The sequence below is a fragment of the Coregonus clupeaformis genome, unplaced genomic scaffold, assembly GCF_020615455.1.
Source record: "Coregonus clupeaformis isolate EN_2021a unplaced genomic scaffold, ASM2061545v1 scaf1527, whole genome shotgun sequence".
In the NCBI taxonomy this organism is placed as follows: Eukaryota; Metazoa; Chordata; class Actinopteri; order Salmoniformes; family Salmonidae; genus Coregonus; species Coregonus clupeaformis.
Window position 1 is genome coordinate 74,159 of NW_025534981.1, and position 25,480 is coordinate 99,638.

The window sequence follows — 25,480 nt, forward strand, 5'->3', positions numbered from 1 at the left end:
TAAGAGGGGAAAATAGAGACAATTCGCCCTGTGAAATGGTGAAATGATCAAAAAACAACATAAAATGCTGGAAAAGACAAGTAGATGACAAGTGCTAGTTTGGATTCCTCAGAAATTCTTGTTAAGCATAAAAGGTGATGAGAAGCTAATTATGAAAGAGAGTAACTCAAGCGAGCATTAAACAGTAATCGCAAAATCAAAACAATAAAACACATTCCAGATTTTTAGACAAGCCGTCTGACTCGTGGCTCAAGGCATCTTTTTTTAGACAAATTACATTCAGTAGCATATAGTCTGTAATTAAAATAGACCCACTTGATGGAAATGCAATGATGTCTTGCCATTAAAGTTGGTTGGAAACATTAATTCTGGAGTGTTGAATCCTTGTAATCTTAAAAGTACTGTTTACTGTCTTCAGAAAAACACAGACAATTAAAATGTTTCATGGACCCAGCCCATGGTGTTGCTTGATAATGATTTGTGTAGACTTCACTTCTCACACCTCAGTTCTTTTTAACCATATTCCTAGCAAGAGAGGTCTCCATGTTACAACAGCTCAGTGTAGAATAGTTAATAGCATCATCATTGCTATTTGGAATATCCATAATACTTAAAACAACTATCAAAGTGTAATGTCTCTATGGAGATAGTTATTATACAGTTAATACAGTTTCAAATATATTACCAGTAAATTGAGCAGTTTTGTAAAGTTTTTAATGTGTGGTTGTTGGTCAATGAGATGAAAAACAAAATAATTTTATAAAACGTCCCAAACGGACTGATGGTGAGAAATCAGGATTATGGGGAGAAAGGGTCATCACTTCTCTGTTTCCATCCTCTGGTGAGTTCTGCCTTCTGTCTGATGCAAACGTCATAGTAGTCCCCCTTGTGGCCAAAGTGGGAAACACATACCAGTGCTTGAGCAACTAATCAGGTGGAGGAGGATAGCCTACATTTGAGTAAATACGTAAATTGTTGTTATCCATATCTTTAACTTCTACTGAGGCAAAATACAAACTTAAACATAAAATAACAGTAATAAACGTAAACTCCGAATCCTTTCAACTGTAACTTTGGAACCCACTTCATTCTCCCATGAGAGTGCAGTAAATGTGCTTGCAACCGTGAATCATATGGAGAAACTGATTTTTTGAAATGTAGATTTCAGATGTAACTCATTATGAAACCAAAAATGCTTTTGTGGATTCCCAAACCCACAACAAATACACCTTTCTGAGAAGTATTTATTCCTGTGCCTTACAATAAAACATGCATCCATATAGAACCATTTGAAATAGTTAACATTACACTCATTCTTACTTGATACAAAGTAGTAGGCCTACCAGTAAAGTAATTGTTATGCTACAACTCCTTCTGTGATTTTAGTTTAGTTCTTTATGGTTGAGCTGCAGAGCCTCATTGCAGCACACTTGCAGCTACTGGTAGTTCTGTGTGCACGTTAAAATAATCAATCAAATATCAAATAGTCAATCACTTAGTCCAGACAATGTATTCTACGCACACATGCACCCACGCACACGCACACACACACACACACACTTAAGAGAGAGAGAGAAAATTATGTAACACCAAAAGCCCACTATCATATTGGATTTTAAAAAAGACAGTCCTCATTCCATCATCCTAGAAGTACCTTTAGTTATGCCTTATTCCAAAAATGTATTAGATAACACATTCTGAGGAAAAGTAAATTATACAATTAAATGACCACGTCCTCTTGCCCATAGGCTACATAGTTTAGTCATGTTATACAACCACTATGTTCGTTTGAATGTTTACACATGCATTCCCTTTGCAGTGCACTGATCACTGATTTTTAAGTCACATTATGAAACATATAAACGAAGCTTAATTAATAATCATGTTACAAAACGTTCCAAAGTTACCCACATTTATTTGCCTATATTAACAAAGCATTACGCACGTTTTCACATTGGCAAAATGTTTTCAACCCACTGCATAAAGGTTTGGATTTGGCTAGGGTAAATGACACACCTTACTACATTTATACAGGTGGACCTATAGGATTTAGCAAATACTTATTTAAATTGTTTAACTACAAATTTGAGAAAACCTCTCATATAGAATGCAATTAACTTTTAGCAAATTAAATACATGTAAATGTAATTTTTTTCTCAACACCTCTCCCTCTAACCGTCTTTTGTTAAATTAACACATTTTCAAACAGGCATAATCCAATAACCTAATAGAGTAAAATTAGATAGAAAATCTAATTCAGTATTTTATTAGCTTTGGACTAATTAAGGTGGCACTCTTATCGACCACAAGACGATTTTCAATTCGATTGTGCCATACAGTAGCCTATGTGCCATCAATGCGCAATTTTCGGCTACTGTATTAACTATGGCTGAAGCAACAGCTTGCAGTCTTAAGGGATTTAAATGGTAGGTATAGAATGCCAAAGGCATTTGTCTTACATAAAAAGTAGGCGATATTATTTCTATGTTGTTAATGTTATTTTTTACATTTCATTCATTGTAAATGTAATTATTGTTATTTTTAAATATGTGTGTGTGTGTTATCTTTGCAATGCAAAAGCTTTTCAACAAGTTTGTCTCGTATAGCAGTTTTTATTATCTTTTCAACAGACATTGATGTAAATGAAACAAGTGAAGTGGTTATTTTATCGCTTGTTTGGCTAACCATGAGTGACATTTTAGGCTATAGTAACCGGTGCAGTAGTTGATTTGATACTTGATGTTGTGCTCTGAGACCAGGTTGGATACCAACATTATAAACCACTGCATAGCCTCTATAGTTTGATATTATCCGGCAGGACCAATTTGAGAGTTTGGACAATATAATGATCTGTTTGCCATGCACCATTGTTAAAAAGAGGCTATGCGCACCCTCAAACAAATGTATCCTATGAACACGCAATGTTTTATATTATCAGTCGTTTTTCTTGACACCCAAACATGTGGCGTGTAGATATGAAAATGGATGAGTGTGAACGCTCTCCTGGCAGTCGGCTCCTATCTGCTATTCCCGCGTAGAGCTCCCTGGAGACCCTGGAGAGCGCGCGGGGAGAAGAGCGTTGTAAAAACCAAAGTGGGGCACGAGACAAGCTGCGCCACAGCTGGCAAATCATCGATTTGAGCATCAGAAACGGGGAGGGGCGGTTCGTTTACCTGCCACCCTTTCAAAGAAACCCTCCTCTCATGCTGCTACTCAACTCTAGCACACTCCCGCAGCACACGTTGCTCGCATTTGCGCTCATTCCTGGCTCTCCGAAGTTCAGCTTTGCGCAGTCTGTGCGAGCGCAGTTTTGGCAGCTCGTGTGTCCCCTCTCAACCGTAGGACTTTTCCGAGCAGTTTTGGATCCGTCAAGGTGGAGCAGACTCTATTAGAATTCTGAACTTTTGATGGAAAACAAGAGGCTTCACGGTAACTGCTAACTTTGAAGGTATTGTTACATTTTCTCCTGAATTCATTGTTTCTCTTTCAATTAAACAGAACCTGCTTATTTTAGCTATTTGCTATGTTGTAGGCTACGGACAGACTGGAATGTCCACCTATTTAAAAATGTAGGTGTGATCCTTGAATGAACGGAAGGAGACTGACAGTAAGCATTTAGGTCAGTTGACCAACAGTTTTCAGACCCTTTCGATAACCTATTAAAGGCCAAAATGCATCCAAATATAGGCACATTTATATACGTTCTGAGTGCATGATTTATGATAGGCTATAGATGAAATACTACAATAGGCTATAGTATGTATATGTCTATACTTTTGTGTCGCGTTTAGTTCAGTTGTAAATAATTACTCGGCATATTCCAGACTTAATAGGCACCCACGAATGAGGTTAAACGGATTCATGTATACTGCGCATCTTGAGGGAACGCACCAACTCCGTGCTTCCTTATCTTTACAGTTCTCTGATGTAGCGGCTACCTGCAAACTTGGCTAGAAAAATGCATTACATGACCAGTATTCGTTTTGAGTGATGTCTTGGAATAACCCCAACAGAAAAACATGTATTATCCACCTTTATTATTATACAACTGTATATAGGCCTTGATAACAGTGTCTTTGACAAAGGTACTTTTTTTGTAGTGTCAATTGTTTAACACACTGAATGAATTATATACTTTCAGAACATGACAGTTTGCATCACGTGTTAATAGCAAGTAGGCTAAGTAGTCTATTAGCCTATACCAATAGGCCATGAACCGTCAATGGGTGTTTTATGAAGTCAAGTGATAGTCGTTCAAACTTGAGTCTATGCTTATCTTAAGACAGAACTCACACATTCCAACTAATCCATATAGTTTAAGATAATTATCCAGATAACTTTACATTTTCCATGATTCAAACAATAGGTGATCTTTAATAGTCAGACAACATAGTTATTATACTGCACTACTTCTATATCTAACACTGCACTTCATTAAGAATTGATTTATAATTGCTTCATAATCAAATGCATTGTAGCCTAATGGAACTCAAAAAACAAATGAAGAAATAAAGTGGCTTGCAAACATACTGAATATCCCCTTTTGCAGTGGTTGAGTTGATAAAATGTATTGAAACTGATAGGAAGCCTACTGGGTAAAAGTAGTAATGATGGCCTTGAGTTTTTTTTCTCCTTGAGGTTTTTGTCATTGTGCTGATAAGGTGTTTTCAGTAAGATCCAGGTGAGTGTGTGTGTAAGGGCAGTTATGGGAAGTTGTAGTGTGCCATTGTGAGATTGGTGGGCATAGGTGTGTTGTGGTTTTGTTCAGGTTCACAACAAACTCTTTCATATATCTCAGTTCAGCTTGGATTCTTGACATGCCATAATCACTAGCATTGCTGCTGACTTAGATTAAGCTGATCTGATTCACTGATCACCGATAGGTAAACAAGCTGTCTATTGTCTCAGCCCTGAAACATGTTATGGTATCTTTATATCAGCTAATATTAGTAAAATAATGCAATCTGGAATATATTAATTTATTCATAATTTATTAAAACAATTATTCCACAGGGACAAAAGGTAACATGCAAATAAAATCAGCATAAAGTAAAATCAGCTTGTATGGAGAATTGCAGTTACCCTAGTTACGTTTTAAGTAATCTTATAGTTAAGTTTTAAGTATTTTTTTACAGGAGCAAAAGTTTTCATGTCTAATATTTCTAACTAGCCTAATAAGCCTATGCAATATGTTATAGAAGAAGTTGATTCGACAAATCTAGAGCGTAAACATTTTTCTTTCCACTGCTGACTGTATGCTTAGAGTATGATAGTCCTGCCATTAGTAGTGCTCATGCATTTTCTTAAGAGGTTAAAGTGGCACAAGTTTTAATAGAGGTGATTGCATCTTGTCAAATCTCTCACGGTTTGAGGAGCTGTTGTGGTTAATCTGGTCACTATTTCACAGAACAATGTCACATCCTTTTTCCTGTTTGAGCGACCGTGTCACTTCTTGTAAGTCCTGCTTAAGATGAAAGACTGAACATTGAACGTTGAGCGCAGCTGTGAGCCCTCTCAGTCTAACTGTCTGCTTACTAAAACCAGTCTTAACACTTAGCTAGCCGTTGTGAAAGTGCCACACACACACTCTTTTACCCAAATCTGTTACTTAACCTTATTTGACAGGAACGACACAAGTCAGATGGTGAGGACAGTGCTAACGGTCCAGATACCTAACAGGAGACAGATTCAATAGTGACGCTCAGAAGAAGTCTATCATTGTGCCATAATTGTTTCATGTTCACATACCCTTTTGCAAATTCCTTCGACATGTAATAATGACCATAAGGCGATCTATTATCAAGAAAAAAAGCAGAAGAAATACCAAGACATTTAACTGCCTGTCTTTGCTTATGGATGTTTTGGAGGTTATCAAAAGTCAGGTTATATTTCTCAGGGCACCAAAGTGAAAGTAGTGCGTGTCTTTGTTATTGACTGCTCTGTAATAGCAGGAAATCAACATACTGTTTGAGCGCTGTTAGAAAGACACCTAGGTGATCTCTCCCTCTCCTCTCCACCCTAGTTATCCTGGTGGCACTTTTGCCGCACATCTCCCATAATTGCCACTTAATTTGTCAGGTCGCTCTAGCATACGGGAGAAGATTCTGAGGGACCGGAGACATTGCAGGCTCAGCTGAACGTTGGCTGCTGCTCTTAACATACAGTACAGAAGACAGGAGTATGGGTGTGCAACTCATAGTGCTCTTTCAGTTGAGGTCCCCACAGCAGTTCAACAGCAGTTGCGGTAAAGGATGTAGGGTTGGAAGTACATAGTACTACATAGATACTAACATACATAATAGGTGGGCGAGAGAGAACAGCATCTTCAGTTCATGCCCTGACCCTAAGAGACCAATTAGGCAGTACAGTACATCATAGAGGTTTTCTCTTTGCTACTGATGTGGAACTTCTCCTCCAAAACACATGATGGCTCAATGACACTCAACAACGCTGACGTTTGAAACTGAATAATTCAGTCAAGCTCCTTGCAGTGGTAGCTTGTATTTGAAGAAGAAAAAAAAAGATGTTGATGCTAAATGGTAAAACCTCCAGACTTTTGCGGCTAGATGATGGCTTCAGGTTAGGGTGTAGCTAACAGAGTTTGGGGCTTCTTCAAAATACCTCCTATGAAGATCTCTATGTTATTAAAATTCATACAGCCAAGTACTTGGAGAGTCTAGAGTTGGGTTGTGTCTCGCTGTGCTGAGACTGATATCTAGGGTAAAACTATTAATCGTCTTTACCACCCTCGATAATTAGCACTGTAGAAATAACAGCTCAGCAAACAGTGAAATTATACCTGTGGTAGGGAGCAGAGTAAATACCTGTTTAGCTGCCAGCAAATGCATTTATTAGACTGTCTCCAGCAAATAAGAGGCCTGTCTCGTTTTTTAATGTGTGGCTCTTTGGGGATTCCAGCTCCTCTGAAATAGGTCTGTTATGATTGCTAATAGAGAAGAAAGGTAACAATGAATCTGAGACTTTTTGATGACATGCTGCAACCAGTTGGGGAAAAAGATCTGTGTCTTAATAGGGATTGTTTGCACATTCCAGGGCTCAGTGTCAAAAATGTAAAAAGGCCTGACAATTACAGACATACCACCCTGGATGCGTGCTTGTGTGCAACTGCGAGTTATAGCACATTTTGCCATGATCTGAGACTCATTTAAAAGGGGGATATGTTGCCCCAGCATGTTGAAAACAATTTATTTTGGCATATGCTTTGCATACTGTTGATCCAGATTCCTTGGCTTAACGATAAAAGCTTGCATTGTTTCTGGTCCTCACAATCAGCACTGTTCGGTTGAATGGGGAGTCTGTCTTTCCACAGAGATAAATAACCAAAGTCCGTCATGTCGATTCTGTCACGGTTTGGCAAAATGACATTTCTGTAAAAATGTGAATAGCAATTGTTTACATGCTTCACGGCACCATAACAAACACAATTTGAAATACATGTTGACTGATACCTTGAACTTTTGTATAATTCACCTTATTTCAGGCCCAACATGTGTTTTGATTTCTTAAAATGTTTGATTGTGTTTTATTTTTATGCTTGTCATTATCCGATCAGTGTAGGTTTTCCTGAATCCTTTGTTCAGATAATGCAACAAAAAAAGCAACAGAGTGCTTTGGTGGAATTCGCATCCTCCTAAGATCAAGTTGTCAATACCCACCCACATACTCCGATTAAACAGTTTCAACCGATACTGTATTCTCTTGTACAGACAAACACACACTCAACCATTCCCTTGTCAAATGTTTTGTACAGTGGTGGATGATGCATCCTTTGACTGCAGATTAAATGTGCTGAGGAAAATATGTAGATAAAACTGCATTGACAAGTCTGCACTCCTTATTCAGTGCTCCCACCCAGGCCTATGGAGTGGTTGGCTCAGTAGCCTTTCTGTGTACTGGGCATAGTAAAACCATTTCATATCACCTGCCCACATTCACTTAACCCTTTTAAGTTCTCCTGCACCAACCATACTTTTGTCCTTTCAAGTATCCTCCACAAAATGGTATATGGCAACCTTCGCACCATCTTTAGCCTCCCCTCACTGTGTAGCCTAACAACAAAGTGTGGACAAAGCAATCTTTAGTGTCGCTCTCCGAAAAACACAACACTGGCTCTCTAGCTATTAATTGTTGATATGTTGCAATCCACGAGGCAGAAATTAGAGTTCTAATTATTCAGTCATGTGATGGGCACTGGCCCTGCAACCAGTGACAGAAAAGTCATTTCAAAGGCCCTGAAACTGATGCTAGTTGATTGTTCTATGACTAATTTGTTTTATAATTTGATAAATGCGAAGGGGGATAAACAAGCCGATAAAGGATCCTCTCACCAGCCTCCGGGACACAATAATTTGTTTTGAATCATTAATACAGATTCCTGTGGGCAGACTAAAACGAGCCCAGCTCTGGCCCTGTGTTAATCACGGCCCGGTCGTCGTCGTGGCACCACTGTCGCTACGGCTGCTGTGGCTCGAGACAGCAGTCTTGACCTTATGATGCATATAGGCCTATACAGACACAGAGCCGAGACCTGCTCACTCTCGGATACCGAGAAACCTGTGTTTACGTGTGGGGGGAGTTGTACAGTGCACACCACACATCGTACTAGTGGTGGGCGTCAGAGTTCCGTTCTGTGAGGCAAAATAGTCTATTTTGTAAGAGCGTGCGGCTTCTCAAAATCGTCTTCGTCTCATTTCTGTTACTCTTTGATGCCAGCGTCGACAACTTGACGCAGACTGAGAGGCCTGTTCAGAGAAAAGCGAAAAGGTCTTCCAGTAAGTAGGCGGGGACGTCGTCAGGTTCTACTTTGGACATTCGTGTGATTATAAAATAATGAAGCACTTAGGAAACTTTAAGATGTTCATTTGAATCTCTTTCTCCTCCGACGACACAACACTGCCAAATAATTTTTAAAAACATTACTTTCACTTTTAATTAAAAACCATACTGACTATGAGGGACTAATAGAGAGCATACAACTCATTCAATTTAAAGAACACCATCCATTGCTGATGTGGAATATCTTGCATATTCAGGTTTACTGCTTAGCGACTGAATACTCAAAGGATCTCTCAGTTTCTCAATAATGTATTTTTAGTAATAGTTCATTTTTATTTGTGGCACACCATGCAATACTGCTGGAAATGTCCCTTCAACTAAAACAATTTGAACTTGTAGCACTGCACACTATCCTCTTCAGGTTTTCATGTGACTTTGGTAATTGGTTTGCTGTCTACACACTCTTAATGCAAACCTTTGAACACACATTTGCCCATACCTACTACTGTATAAACAATATCTCATTTGTGGAGAGGGAATTTGTGCATGTACTATAATAATGTTTTGACACATTCACACCAATATTAATAATACACAGATTATTGAATTCCTCATTGGCTTATTAGTGCCTTATTTGTTTGTGTGCTTTCATATATCCCAGATCCTACACAGCAAGCTGAGGTCTGCACCGACAGCATTACCCCATGCTGTTAGTATTCACACAGCTAAGATGCAGACAGACTCATTTGTATGAGATAATCCAAATAATCATATTAATGCCCATTAAAGTGGTGAGCATGAAGACATCACAACACCTACATACTGTATGTGATGGCGTTCGGCGTCTGGAACAACAAATAAGCCACGTTGTCCGAGGTGCTAAGCCAACATTGCTGCGTTCGCTCATGTCTCTTTCTTTTGCAGGATCTTGACATGTTAAAGTGTAGATTGTAAACTGGTTGTTAAAACTGACCTCAATACTTATTTTCTCTCCATTATTGATCATTTTATGTGATGGTATAGTGAGGGTCAAAGAAGGGGCTACAATATGTCAAGAATAATTGTAAAGTTATAGAATATGGCGGAGCAAAATATGGTGAAGGAGATAGCGCTATGGAAAGGATGATGAGTCGGTGTTGTAAAAGGATTGTGAAATAAATGTATGATTGCCATTTCCGACTTCTTAGCTTACTTATAAAGGCCACTTGCATGTGATTTGCCTGCTGTTTATGGCCATGAATCTTGATACTAGCTTTGTATTGTAACTAAATCATATGGCTCAAGTATTACACTATTTAACAGAGATACATCTTTAAAGACATTCATTATGTTTACATCGTTTATTTTATTGAAGATGTGCATGTCAAACCACTGCTTCATAATAAGGAGGTCAGCTATAACATCACCCATCTCTAACAAACATGTAATAACACATACGCCTTGGCCCTGGTAAATATATCACAGTAGTGTGTTTGTAATCAGCTGGTATTGATAGAGGCCTTTCAGTGTGAAAAATATTTTATTATGTTTCATACAAAAACCTATATGTTAATTGATAATCAGTACTGTTGATTCAGTGGTGCAGTCAGTGCAAATCTGTGCCCTTCTGGATGTCAGAGGGTTTTCACAGCCATGTTTGTGCCAACGTTGCTGGCAGTGGCAGCACCTGTTGGCAGTGCCAGAACCTGGCTGGCAGGGTTATCAATGCTCTCTGATGGTCTCCCACAATCACAGTGGAAATGACAGCGGCTGCTTGCGTCATGGCAGATAAAATTTGCCCGACTATAGCTCGCATTCGCTGTTATTTCTATTTCCATGCTCACTCTGACAGATATGAAAACGTATACCCAACCAAATCTACAGCAAGCGTCATGTGTTGTCTCTCAAAACTATTTTGATAATAAAAATGTTATGTATTTAGCTCTGAATTTTCCCAATGTGTTAAAAAAAACATGACTTTGTAGATTTTGGTGACTTGCTACTACAGGTGACATCATGTGAAATGAGCAACGGATTTAACCAAAAAGATTGATACTTGTTTTTGTACATTTTACTACATCACAAGTAGTAACACTGTAATAAAATAGTAATGGCCCAGGAATATTGTGTTGTTCTATTCATCTTTATTGTCATGCACCTTACTTGATTAACACAAAGTAATACTGCAGTACCCTGTTGATGAATGCAGTATGAATTTGGCAGTTGGAACATTTTTGACATCTCTGTACAACCCAACCTACGTTTATTGAATTGTGATATACTGAACCTTCGACAGTAATGTTTTAACATTGGAGTATACAGTATGAGTTTCCTATGACAGGCCACAGACATGGGACAGCATCACTTACCAGCAGCACAGACTCACTGTTTTGAAAGTGACTGACATTGAGCTAGGTGTTGTTGTTTATTCAAGACAGTGTTCCACCTCAACTTGATACCGCTAACTCTTACCTTGCTCTGTTTACTTCCTGCTCAAACGTTTTTCAGCAATACATTAATTGGGAATCCAGTGACTCAGGTGCTCTTTCTATCAAAAAACATCAAACACTCACATTGTTATATGATAAAGAGGTCATCTGCTGGGTCAATCCTTATAAAGCTTGAACACCATAAAGCATGACCTTCTTGGCGTAAAACTCCTTAAACAGGTCTGAACTAAGAGTTTCCCTGAGCTCAATGTATCTCATCTCTAGGAATCATCTCTCAGGAATTTAAGAGAAACCCCCTTTTAAAGAGCTGACCTTTTTATCATAAATCTTTTCCCCTCACACATTTCCTTCTGCTCACCTCTATGTGTGTTATTGACAAAACAACCGTTTTTTTATGTGTGGGAGGAGATCTATGATTTGGCTTAACTAGGAACTAGGCCTTACCATGATTTATGATTAAATACTACAATATATGCAACATTTTGTTTCTATATGCAGCATTTCCTCTGTGTTTGACCACAGAGGTAGGCAATCACTGCATATATAGAGTTTGTTTTTATGGTTTGCAAGGTATTCATGCTTCTTATTTTGGTTGGTTTCCTGTTGAGCATTTTTTTCTGAATCTGGACTGCCTTGTTTTCATGTTGTGTTGACAACATGCCTGATATACTGTACCTAATATCTTGGTCTGTCTCTGTAAGTATTTACACCACATTTGTTTTTGTTTATTGTCCCCTGCTGACAATCTTTTCATGTAGAATAGTGTTTTATCTCAGGGTATGCAGGATAACTGTAATGATTTACACTCTTTGATTCTGTGTGACAATTGATGTAATCTCTATGTTGTTTGTGCAAACATATGTTTTATAGCAGTGCTGTGCTATGCACACTCCCGTTTGAGCGAGAATAATTGTATTGTGTTGTATATAGTAATAGACAGCAACATTGCTTTCCGTTATAGACAATACTTTGATCAACAGAAGTTGTAAGGCACCTGCCTTGACAGTGATGTCCTTGAGGTGCGCCTCTAGGGTCTTGGGAAGGTCGCACTCACTCTCTCCTAGTCCCCACTCTCTCCCCCTCTCTCCTGTGCGAGGTTAGGACAGTGTCATATTTGTGGTCAGGCGCTGTCAGTACCGTAATCCGATATTTTTAGTAGTAGCGGATTGGCTATGCTCTCCATTGCGTTGTCACCTGTGTGTAGGGCTGCTCGTAGCATGTGTGCAATGAATGCACCGTGTACATAAGCTATTTAGAAAGGCACCAAAATAGCTTTTGCTCACCATCCTCTACTTCTATGATGCGTGCTGTAGCAATAAGTCATATTCAGCCAGTGAGGCACCTCTAAGTGATTTGCAAACACAGTTTAACAGGCTTGTGTTGACACCTAACAGATATGATCTCTTTTCAATAATCATAATATCGGATTCTGGCATTATTATGGTAGGCTATTATTCATCTTATTATGGGAAAAGTTCAGGAAAATAATAGTAACCATGTCATAAACAAACAGCCAATTATAATTCGGGATACCAATTTTGTTTGTTTGTTTGTTTATTTATTTGTTTGTACAATAATAATAGCTTACGGGTCGAGTAGCCTACTCAGGACTGACGTAGATCAATAGCCAAAATGGCATGGGAGTTATTCTATTGTGTTCTCTCAGATAGCATATCATTGATGCGCGGTTTAAATCGGCCTATTTTAACAATTTCCACATCCTGTAGCATATATAATGTCCATTTGCATAGCATCCTGAAAATGTATAGCCGATGCGCGCCTCTGTGTATGTGCATGTCTGTGTGCTATTCAGTAATAAATGCAGAACCGCCTCACTCTAATCAAGCTGATTAAAAATTCCTGCGCGCACAGCCGGAAATCGCACCATCCTCTGTTTTCTTTCACTTTTTACTTTATTTTCGGTTCTCAACTCTGCCAGGACATCGGCTGTCGCGGGTGGCTGCCTTCAAGACTCGACATGCGGGTTAAATCGTCTTGTTTTGGGGGTATTTTCTTTTGAAATGAGGAGGAGAAAGGGAAAGCACAGGCAGCACCAGCAAGGGGAGTGATGAGTCAATACAACTCATAATTTAATGGGGACACAGAGGGGGAAAGAGAAAGAAAGAAGAGCTCCGTCCGGACGCAAATCAAACCAACAGAAAGAACACATATCGCAAGCAGCTGTTATGCATCCATAGCAAGCCTTAACTCGACATTGGAAAGTAAATCGCACTTTTTAACATGGGTCTGCATATCGTTGCGCCATCGTCTCTACATGAGATAGCAGATAATTGTCGATCATTTTTTTCTATCGGACAGTAGAGAAGCCGAATTTATTGAATACACGTTATTTTTGTATGCGTTTATACATCAGGATGGTTCGCGACTGGTAGAAATAACAGATTTCATCACGGCTTACCACTATCCGATGTTCTATTCACGAGCGACTGACTGATAATCGTGGTGGATGCGTTGTGTTAACTCGTTGCACTTGTAACGGATGGACTATGCTCGAGGCAGTTATCTAGTTTATTGTATCAGGTGTTATTTTTCTTCGCTACTTCTAAAATACGTAAGAATGACTATTTTTCCAGTGAGCAAATAATTAGATGCATTTAGGCTATACTGTACATACTTAATTGCTTACCAATGTTATCGCATCCCAGTCTGTCTCGACGTCTTCTCTTATATAGATTTGGGTTGTTCTTTTGTATATCAACCTTTCATCTCTCAAAAGAAGAACACATTTCTGTAGAGGACCTATCATTTAAACCTAGAAAGCATCAGACATTGAAGTTTTCTTTCCCCTGACAAAAGTTGAAGAAGGCAACGTTCTCAAAGACTGCATTATATGCTTTCGAGTTTTGAAGTGCTGAGTTTCAGGTTGGTTTGCCCTAAATGTAACTTAACTTGTGTTTTGCACTCTTGCTTGTCTTTTTTAAAGGTCATTCAGAAATCCTGCCCAGGATCGCCACCATATCCGGGTCTGGATTCTGTTGCCCCCCTATTTAAACAATTAGTTGCTTCATTGCATATCGTGAATGAGATAGTTCATGATCATTGTGTGCTGGTTGGAAGGTGGGGGTACATTATTTTGACCTGTTCAGTTTTTGTTTAAATATAAAAAAAAGCCCTTTCTATTGCACAATGTATACACTGTATAATAACCCATCTGAATGTAGCCTTATTTTTTACCAAAAAGAATGAAACACCATAACAGATAATTATTCAAAGTTTGCTAAAGAAAGCAAATGGTGTGTATTAGGTGTCGTGGAGAGTCTGTCAAGGTGTTGATTGTGTGCTTCCTGCAGTCAGTGCCTGTGGCTGTGTATGTGTTTGCAATAATCAGGTGTAACCGGCATGTCAGACTTCACTTCACCTTGCTTTGCTCTGTCCACATTCTTTTTTCTGATTACACTTTTACCTTCTGATAGGCTCAAAGGTATAAAAAGTCAGCATCTTTCCAATTGTACTGCTTTCATTCAGTTTTACCTCACATGTTGTATTGTCTTCTCTTAAATTTAGAGATCAATGTAAAGAGACCTGTCACATCATTTTTCTTCCTTATATCATGTCCTGTTTAGGCACGTGATACCACTCTGTCATAACAATGTTATTTTGGTCCTTTTGCCTTTTTATGCATTTTCCCCACAAAGCCTGTCTGGTAATTTTTTTATTTGAGTGCTGAAAGTGACTCAGGCTGAATATGTTAGCTCTACTCTCTCAGCCTTCACTTCACTGTTGCAGGGATTGTGGGCTTGTGCTGTGAACTGCAGTAATCATCGGAGTGGAATCTCTCTGCAAATTAATGTGTTTGCACAAAAATGGGCTTGTTTGCCCACCACATGGGAATCCGTAGTGGGACAGACATACATAATAAATGCTCTGAAAAATGGGAACATTACGATGGCACGAAACATTGTGAGTGCCAGGTAATGAAATAACAAAATTGGCAGTTATTGTTGTAACTGTTATGTATTTGTTATGTACTTTTTCCTGTAGATAGATGTTCATGTTGACAAGTTATCACCATCTTTTTTTGTCAGCTTTTCAATGTCAAAACAATCAACCCTAAAAATATTATTTGGCATACTTCATATCATGCATTTGAATATGATGTGCTTACTGTGTGTCCATGAACCCCCCTTATGTCCTGCTAGTTAACACCCAGACTGTGTCCCTGTCTTATCTCCTCCCAGGTGATAGTGAGCAGAGGTGCTGACAATGATGGACCATCTCAGCGAGGCGTGCCTGGGGAAGGAGAACTGTGACCTGGTCAACAGCATGGGCGACCGCGACTCCAAGGCCCCCCAGCCAAGCTGGCCCGGCTGGAACAGAACGGTAGCCCCCTGGGCAGGGCCCGTCTGGGCAGCACGGGGGCCAAGCTGGCCGGGGTACCCTACAAACCCTCGGGACACCTCCTCAAGACCTGCCACAAGAGGGGTGAGTGACACTGGTCAGGGTGGTGTGTGTTTATGTGTGTAAGTGGGTGAGAGAGCACAATATAAACCCTCAGACACTTCAAAAGGACCCTCAACATTTTTACATTTTAGTCATTTAGTAGACGCTCTTATCCAGAGCGACTTACAGTTAGTGAGTGCATCAATTATTATTAAAAATTAAATTTAAAAAATCATACTGGCCCCCTGTGGGAATCGAACCCACAACCCTGGCGTTGCAAACGCCATGCTCTACCAACTGAGCTACATCCCTGCTGGCCATTCCCTCCCCTACCCTGGACGACGCTGGGCCAATTGTGCACCGCCCCATTGGTCTCCCGGTCGCGGCCGGCTACGACAGAGCCCAAATTATGGCCTGTGTGTTTTTTGCAAAATGAGAGAGAGGTGGAATGTTGTAAGTGTGGTGTGTGTGCTGTCTGTGTTTAGAATTGTCATGTCTTCATGGTTCACAAGTGTCATGTTGTCATGGTTTTGTTTCCGTCTTCCTGCACAAACCGATTTAAATGTCCCTTAGTCATCTTGGTGCATACACCCACACTTAGGCCTATCTACGAAGACCCATTGTTTATACAGAGGCCGTTTGAGAATTATTATGGTGTTATTCTGCATAGCGCTGCATCACTGTTTCTCTCCTGTTGTTGTTTATTGAAGAGAATGTGGGTCCTTTAAGAGCCATTGCCGCTTAAGGGGGCCTTTATTTTGTGATGATGACATAGCTTTTTTATGTAACTACTGGCCTGGTCATTACATGAATAATATTAATATTTTATGACTTTCTAGGGCTAGATACGAGCATTCAGACCTGCAGATGTTCATGAGGATTTTATTAGCGGTTGGCTTTTAAGTCTCATCTGTTTGTTTGATGGTGTTTGGTGGGGACTTTTAAACCATAGAATGTCGCGTTGAGTGCCATGATGGGCCGTTGCTCACCAGCTGAGAAAGTTACATTTTCCTCCTCAATAATCATCCTCAGGCCCCGCATCACTCTGTCCTCCCGTTTTTCAGAACGTTCCAGCATATTTTTAGCCTTTTTCGAGAGGAAATTGTGAAATTTATAGAAGTGTCTGTTGCTGAAGTTTCGCATGGCCACAGTGGGCATTGTTTGAGCTGAATAATATTTACCATGGGCTTTTCTCCTCACCATGAAAACAAAGGCTGCATTGATCCCCAAATGAACCTACACAGCAGTCTTTATTGTTAGATCTCTATCTATTAAAATCAGGGAGAGAAGCAGCGTTTCAGCACATTCCCTGGCATCTGCTGGTGATTACCCCGTTTATTGATTGTTTGTCAGAGATGTTTGCATCTTCAGGATGCCGGCCATTAGAAATATGGTTCTTTGCAACTGCTCAAACTGAGTTGATGAATAATGTGCTGCATATCATCACCACTGAAGGCTATAGAGGAACATTTTAACCAAAAAATGTTATGATGCTCTGAAACTTAAGTCACCGAAATAATGTGAAATTTGCACAGTGCACCCCAAACACTCAACGTCTATAGACAAGGATTCCTCGTTTTCTACCTAATAGCAGTGCAGTGTTTACACAGACTAGTAAACCTCAGGGCGCACCGGAGTGTTGGGATTTGGAGCGGTGCATCATGGGAAGGTGATATGGGGTTGACAGCAGAGGCAGAAGCAGTCTAATGTGATCTGAGCTCCTTGACAATGAATCAACAGATCACAGCCAAAATGTGGTCGAAAGCTGAGATAGGCCAAGATTCATCTTAACAACATTCAATTTATTTAGACTTTAGTTCAAATCGAATAATGATATCATTAATAATGGCTAAGGACATTGAAATCATTACTCTAATCATGATGTCATTGATCATTATTAAATAACTAAAATCACAGTAGCACCACATCTACTACCCCTACCACTACTAGTTCTAACAATGTGAATAACGCTAATAAGGAAATTATTATAAAAAACAATGCAATATTAATCATTATGCTGTCACTTATAATACGAATGGCACTGGAATTCATTCATTCATGAATAGGGGTAGTCTGACTGTATCAGCTGTGTCTAAATGTAATATTAATCCCCCCATTGAAGGTCACCATTTGTCATGTCTGAGCCCCCACTGTGTTGCTCTGTGTCTCTCCAGGCAACATGCTCCCTGTGTTCTGCGTGGTGGAGCATTACGAGAGCCCCATCGAGTTTGACAGCAAGGAGGAGCACGCCGAGTTTGTGCTCGTCAGGAAAGACATGCTGTTCAACCAGCTCATTGAGATGGCCCTTCTGTCACTGGGCTACTCACACAGCTCGGCGGCACAGGCGAAAGGTAGGACTGGCACAAGCACATACTCTATTGATGACCCGCTCCCACACACATACACATATACACACATGCACAAACTCAGACACGCACACACACCCACACACGCACAGGCCCGCTCCACGAACAATAGAACTGGCCCTGCTATGATTTGGCTTATCCCACAGCTTACCCCACACACACTGCCCCCCTTCCATCCATCCACACACAAACACACACGCACTCACACACACACACACACACACACACACACACACACACACACACACACACACACACACACACACACACACACACACACACACACACACACACACACACACACACACACACACACACACACACACACACACACACACACACCCCATAGCTGTCCAGGCCTCCGATAGTTTCCCAGCTGATCTGAAGGCTCAGTAACGTAGGCTGACATTGATCCCAGACAGGGGATGTAGCTACATGTCTCTCAGGAGTTCTCAGGGCCTCTCTCTGCTCTGTAAACCTCTAGCTAGAACACTCAGTGGGAGTGAAGGTGGGACCCGTTGCAGCTGACTGCAACTCTAACACACAGACCTGGGCTATTTCCAGGTGTCTCTGCCCTTTATTACAGGCGGTCCATCATACAGCAACACAGTTCACCAAAATACCCTTTTCCACCTCATATTCTCTGTAATAGGACATAGTGTAGGCTCTGATGTTTTCATGCCATTTATTGGGAGTGGGGCGGGGCTTACTGGGAAAAGAGATGTCAATCTTAATGTGACCTTGCTGGAATAATATATTATAAATGTTTATCTGTATGTGTCTAAATGTGAGAAACATAACATTTACAATTGATGGTGTTTGTGTTCCTCTGTCCATTGCAGGTCTCATTCAGGTGGGCAAGTGGAACCCGGTCCCACTGTCCTACGTGACGGACGCGCCGGACGCCACCGTGGCAGACATGCTGCAGGACGTGTACCATGTGGTCACACTGAAAATTCAGCTGCACAGGTCAGTCTCCGCCCCGTTGCCCAATCAACCCACCCACCCAATGCCAGTCCAGTGAAGCACCCAGCCCCACCACCTTCCAGACCCCACCACCCACTTATGCCAGTCTAGTGTAGCATGCGTACCTAGTTAACTTGTGTTAAACACCCAACACATAGGCCTACCATTTGCTTTCCATGCTTCCACACTAACTCAAATTAGCATAATAGCCAAAACTGCAAAGACATAACTGCAATCCAGCCATACACCTGATAGTCATGGATGGACTGGAAATACAGTGCTTTGCAAAAGTATTCATCCCCCTTGGCGTTTTTCCTATTTTGTTGCATTACAACCTGTAATTTAAATTGATTTTTATTTGGATTTCATGTAATGGACATACACAAGTGAATGAAAAAAATTGCATTTTTCAAATAATTTTATAATTTTAATGCATATGTATTCACCCCCTTTGCTATAAAGCCCCTAAATAAAGTCCACCTGTGTGCAATCTAAGTGTCACATGATCTGTCACATGATCTCAGTATAAATACACCTGTTCTGAAAGGCCCCAGAGTCTGCAACACCACTAAGCAAGGGGCACCACCAAGCAAGCGGCACCATGAAGAACAAGGAGTGCTCCAAACAGGTCAGGGACAAAGTTGTACAGATCAGGGTTGGGTTATAAAAAAATATCCAAAACTTTCAACATCCCAAGGAGGACCATTAAATCCATTATATAAAAAAAGAAAGAATATGGCACTACAACAAACCTGCCAAGAGAGGGCCGCCCACCAAAACTCACGGACCAGGCAAGGAGGGCATTAATCAGAGAGGCAACAAAGAGACCAAAGATAACCCTGAAGGAGCTGCAAAGCTCCACAGCGGAGATTGGAGTATCTGTCCATTGGACCACTTTAAGCCGTACACTCCACAGAGCTGGGCTTTACGGAAGAGTGGCCATACAAAAGCCATTGCTTAAAGAAAAAAATAAGCAAACACGTTTGGTGTTCGCCAAAAGGCATGTGGGAGACTCCCCAAACAAATGGAAGAAGGTACTCTGGTCAGATGAGACTAAAATTGAGCTTTTTGGCCATCAAGGAAAACGCTATGTCTGGCGCAAACCCAACACCTCTCATCACCCCGAGAACACCATCCCCACAGTGAAGCATGGTGGTGGCAGCATCATGCTGTGGGGATGTTTTTCATTGGCAGGGACTGGGAAACTGGTCAGAATTGAAGGAATGATGGATGGCGCTAAATACAGGGACATTCTTGAGGGAAACCTGTTTCAGTCTTCCAGAGATTTGAGACTGGGACGGAGGTTCACCTTCCAGCAGGACAATGACCCTAAGCATACTGCTAAAGCAACACTCGAGTGGTTTAAGGGGAAACATTTAAATGTCTTGGAATGGCCTAGTCAAAGTCCAGACCTTAATCCAATTGAGAATCTGTGGTATGATTTAAAGATTGCTGTACACCAGCGGAACCCATCCAACTTGAAGGAGCTGGAGCAGTTTTGCCTTGAAGAATGATCAAAAATCCCAGTGGCTAGATGTGCCAAGCTTATAGGGACATACTCCAAGAGACTTGCAGCTGTAATTGCTGCAAAAGGTGGCTCTACAAAGTATTGACTTTGGGGGGGGGGGGTGAATAGTTATGCACGCTCAAGTTTTCTGTTTTTTTGTCTTATTTCTTGTTTGTTTCACACAAAAAATATTTTGCATCTTCAAAGTGGTAGGCATCTTGTGTAAATCAAATGATACAAAACACCCAAAAATCAATTTTAATTCCAGGTTGTAAGGCAACAAAAAAGGAAAAATGCCAAGGGGGGTGAATAGTTTTGCAAGCCACTGAAGCAATGGTAGCTATCCAGTCCATACAAAAACCATGCATGGCAGTCAGGTTTGCTTATAGCACCTACTGTAAAGACGCACACACCATTTACGTTGACCACAGTCAGTAGCCACACCAACAAGATCTCAGTTTCCCTTCGAAATTCAACGTATTATGGATGAACATCTATTTTTGGCGCTTTCATTCCGCGTGGTTACAGGGTTAATGTTCATTCATGGTTACAGGGTTAAAACAGAAACAACTCGTGCCTCCTGAGTGGCGCAGCGGTCTAAGGCACTGCATCACAGTGTTGCAGCGTCACTACAGCCTGGGGTTCGATCCCAGGCTGTGTCACAACCAGCCGTGACCGGGAGTCCCATAGGGCGGCGCACTATTGGCCCAGCATCGTCCGGGTTAGGGGAGGGTTTGGCCGGGGGGGCTTTACTTGGCTCATTGCGCTCTAGCGACTCCTTGTGGCAGGCCAGGCACCTGCAGGCTGACTTCGGTCGTCAGTTGAACAGTGTTTCCTCCGACACATTGGTGCAGCTGGCTTCTGGGTTAAGCAAGTGGGTGTTAAGAAGTGCGGCTTGGCAGGTCATGTTTTGGAGGACGCATGACTCGACCTTCGCCTCTCCCGAGCCCGTTGGGGAGTTGCAGCGATGAGACAAGATTGTAAAATCATGAAAATGGGTAGAAAAAGGGAGTAAAAATTACAAAAAATAAATAATAATAAACAAAAAATAAATAATAATAAACAGAAACAACTCAAAGGTTAACAGATTGGGCATTAATAGTTAGGGCTATGGTTTTGGGGAAGGCTTAACATTTTACTGCGGTGGGCTAAATCAGGGTCACACAGTGTTTCTTGGTAGTCTTAAACAAATCTACTTTGAAACAAAAGTATACACCTCACACACATGGTTATAGGCTTAAAAAATGAAGATTTCATTACCATGTCAGATATAGAGTTGAAATGTATTCAATTTTGAGTTTGCATTCCAATATTACACGTTATATACATCACAGAAGACTGAAATAAAACAAAACCGTTTGACATAGAAACACAGATTATCTGTGTAAAAATATGTTTATTAATTATGAAATTATGAAAAATATAAATACATTCCACCCATGAGGCCACTAGGTCATTTGACTGCAGGAAAGGGCTACAACAAAATAATAACAAACTGCGCACTATTATCATCAGGTATCATCAGTATTCACAGTGTTCTCAAGGCTTGCTAGAGCATTGTGAACTGCAGTAGTGCAGTGGTCAAAGCAGACGCTCCAGCTCCGATCATCATGAGTTCACGCCCAGTGCTGGGCAATCTTCTTCTTATAATTTTTTTTTAGCGCCGAGGAAGGCATATATTGACGTTCTCAGGACGTTTTCAAACGTCCAAAATCGCCATCTATTTCTAATGACCAGCCTGGCCACAAAGCCCACACGTACTGTTTACAGACCACATAGCAGCCACAGACTACACACACACTGAGATTGGTACTGCTGGTGTAAAGGCCTGTGCCAGCTGCACACACTCAGCCCTACCCTCACTAGCTCACTGCTAATGCAACCCTCTAGGGGGCTGTTCACACACACACACACACACACACACACACACACACAGGTTGTTCTCCCTCCCTCCCTCTCTTTCCTCCTCCCCTACTCTACACACACACCAGCCAGGACACAGAAGGTTGTGTTTATTTCCAGCAAGCTAGTGTGCCTGCATGGATAGCTGTCTGTCTCCACCACTCACCCTCCTCTCTTTTCCTCCCCTCTGTTCCTTTGCTTTCCCCAGAGGCTCTCTAGCTGCTACAGCCGTTTAAGGTGTTCTGGCAAAGCCTCAACCAGAGCCATGTGTGTTGAGTGTGTGTGTGTGTGTTCGCCCTCTATCTTTGAATCCTCTAACTTCTATATATCTACCTTCTGTTTATTATATATGCATTACACATATCAAAGTACCTACAACCTTTTGATAACCTCTAAGACAATAGCAACCCATATCCCCCTAACACACACACATAAACCCAATAGACACCCATACCAACTGTGGGAGTGTGCGGTTCATGTGTTTTTTTGCTGTTGCCATAATTCAGGAATGCATGCAATGCGAACACGGCCATATGTCCCATACACGTGACGTCTGCGCGGCGCGTGCTTGATCAAATGGAGAAATCCTTATCTGAAGCGAACGGGGCTCTCTCACTGGAGACCCGCTTGTTCACTTTCAAATTCCTCCTCATTAATATGGTCTGATTTTAAAGGGGGTCCACTTGTCTGTAAATAGAGTACATTCATCTGGGTATCGCATAGACGCATACATTCTTTGTATTTTTATCCAAAAAATGTTTTTACGTGCGGCATGTTGTTATTTCCTTTCCCCCCGCTGCAGAAATCTAGCCGGTAACACCTTAAATTGTTTCGTCGAGCACATCGAGCCAGGAAGGTAGAAGTAACATGGAAATAATAGTGGCCACATGCAGCTGATGTATAATTCATGCATCAATACAGCAGATGTGTTGTATAAAGTAATTAACTAATCAGAACAATCAGGAGAGAGAGCGGGAAAGAGAGAGAGCGAGGGAGAAGGGAGAGAGGGAGAGAGAGCAATCTCCAGATGCATCTGCTTGATGCGCCAAATGAAATCTGTCTGTCTTGGAGGGGCGCTTGCAGCAGGAAAGCAAGCAAGGCCCTTTGCTCATCTCTCACTCTCTTTCTTTCTCCTCCTGTTCTCTCCTGTTCGCTGCTCTCTTTTCTCTCCTTCTCTCTATTTCCCCATCCCCTCTCTCAATCTCCCTGTTCTCCATCCTCTCCCCCCACCCTCATCCCTTTCTCTTTCTCTCTCCCCCTCTATCTCTTCCTCCTACCTCCTATCTCGTCTCACAGTTGTCCTAAACTGGAGGACCTGCCGCCAGAGCAGTGGACCCACTCTACAGTAAGAAATGCCCTCAAGGAGTTACTCAAAGACATGAACCAGAGCTCTCTGGCAAAAGAATGTCCCTTATCACAGGTGCTGGAGCCGTCCACAAACCCCCACTATTCCATTTGCCAAAGACTGCCAGTGTCCCTTTTTCAAATGCCCAGTTTGATAGAGTGGAACACGAAGGAGAATTGCCATAGAAAATCCAAATCAATACCCATTGTCGTCCATATAGATGCACACCCCCCCTTCTTCTTCTCTTCCCCCCTCATTTGCAGAAGCAGTAGTGTTGATTGAATGCAGGGTTATTGTTGGGTAAACAATGGACCAACCCAGAATAATCTTGATTTTTCTCTTTATACATCAGGCTAGAAATATGAATGTTTTTGGAGTTTGTTTTCTCACCATTATGTAATACACTCACTCTGTATTCAAGTACTTGACTCTATAGAATTACTGCTCTCGTCGTATATCATAGCTCATAACAGAAGCTGTTCTGGAGGAATGAAACGGCAGTAAATCTATCACAGGAGCCGTCTGGGTGTGTGTGTGCGCTTACGATATAGAGTGTGTTTGTGTGTGTGTGTGAGCGCTTACGGTATGGAGTGTGTGTGTTATGGAGTACGGTATGGAGTCGACTCTCCGTATGGTCAACTAGAGGCCCGTGGTGTGTGTGTGTGTGTGTTTAGCCGGGCAGAGCGTGGTGATGATGTAAAGAGTCCCCCGGTGGCGTTCAGGCTGAGCCGCCGCTCCCTCCCTCTCTCCCTCAGCCCGGTAATCACCCTGTTTACGGTCCATATGTGAACTACTCTCTGTGGTGCGGTCCAACCGCACAGGCTCAGAGGATAGCATCGATGCTCCATTTTACTCGGTTGTTCAGCTATTGTCATTTACTCATTGTAAGACGCTCTGTGTAAGTAAGAGTGTCTGTTTTACAGGCTACCTAAAATGAAACATGAAATCCTAGTTGAGATGTGCATTGTTAATCCCAAATATCATATATGATATACTAAAAGCAGCTATCCCTTCACTCGCATTGTAGGGGTTCAAAGATGGCTGACGTCAAAATATCTGACATCTGTTATACTGTGGGTTCTGCATAGATATACCCATAGAGAGGTGTGTTGTTGCTTTTAATAGGTCTCTCTATAAGTCTCAACGCTCATTTGGTCCATTGAGCCCAGCCCAGTATTAGCCCTGCATGGCTACTGTTGTTTCCTATCAGTATTAAACTTTGGCTCAGGGTCTCTGATGTCAGTGCCTGGGGGGGATGTGATGGGCGGCAGGTGAGAGGCCACAGAGGACTTGGCGCTCCTAAGGCTTCTGGGAAGCGAACGGTGCCCGGGGAGAGGAAAAGGGTGTGTTCGGAGGCAGGGATGATTGGCAGCTTTTATAGGATTAGTGTCTCCTTGATATTCAGGAGGGTAATCCTGGGGAGAGAAAGGTTAACAAACAGAGAATTGGGGGGAGAGAATGAACCCTACCTCAGAACAGGGCTCAAAGAGAGAAAAGAAAGAGGGGGGGCCATCTTGAAAAACGGCGTCTTTGTTCTGGGTCTTGTCAAACATTTAGTTTAATTATTTTGTGGCGGGGAGTCATGCTTTGTGTGTTTGGCCTACAAATGCCCTGAAGAGACTCTGACTCCAAGAGAGGGGAGGGGGGCCTGAGAGAAAAGAGACTGTATTCACCACTGTGGCCATTGTTATTGTTCCCAGTGGAATATCAGTTGACTGCGCTCAGATGGAGTTTGAGTGTAATGCCCCCTGTAGAGGAAAAGGAGATG

The 25,480-nt window shown here is 41.5% G+C and overlaps 1 protein-coding gene across 1 annotated transcript in view; it reads left to right on the plus strand.

Annotated features, from left to right (window-relative positions):
• The first annotated feature begins 3,144 nt into the window (after positions 1-3,144).
• Positions 3,145-25,480, plus strand: part of LOC121560120 (DNA-binding protein SATB1-like) — a 51,052-nt gene continuing 28,716 nt past the window's right edge. The window contains 6 exon segments of the mRNA XM_045218366.1: positions 3,145-3,448; positions 15,425-15,521; positions 15,524-15,668; positions 17,801-17,977; positions 18,835-18,961; positions 23,664-23,787. Coding sequence (XP_045074301.1) covers positions 15,450-15,521; positions 15,524-15,668; positions 17,801-17,977; positions 18,835-18,961; positions 23,664-23,787 — 645 coding nt within the window. The 5' untranslated portion in view covers positions 3,145-3,448; positions 15,425-15,449.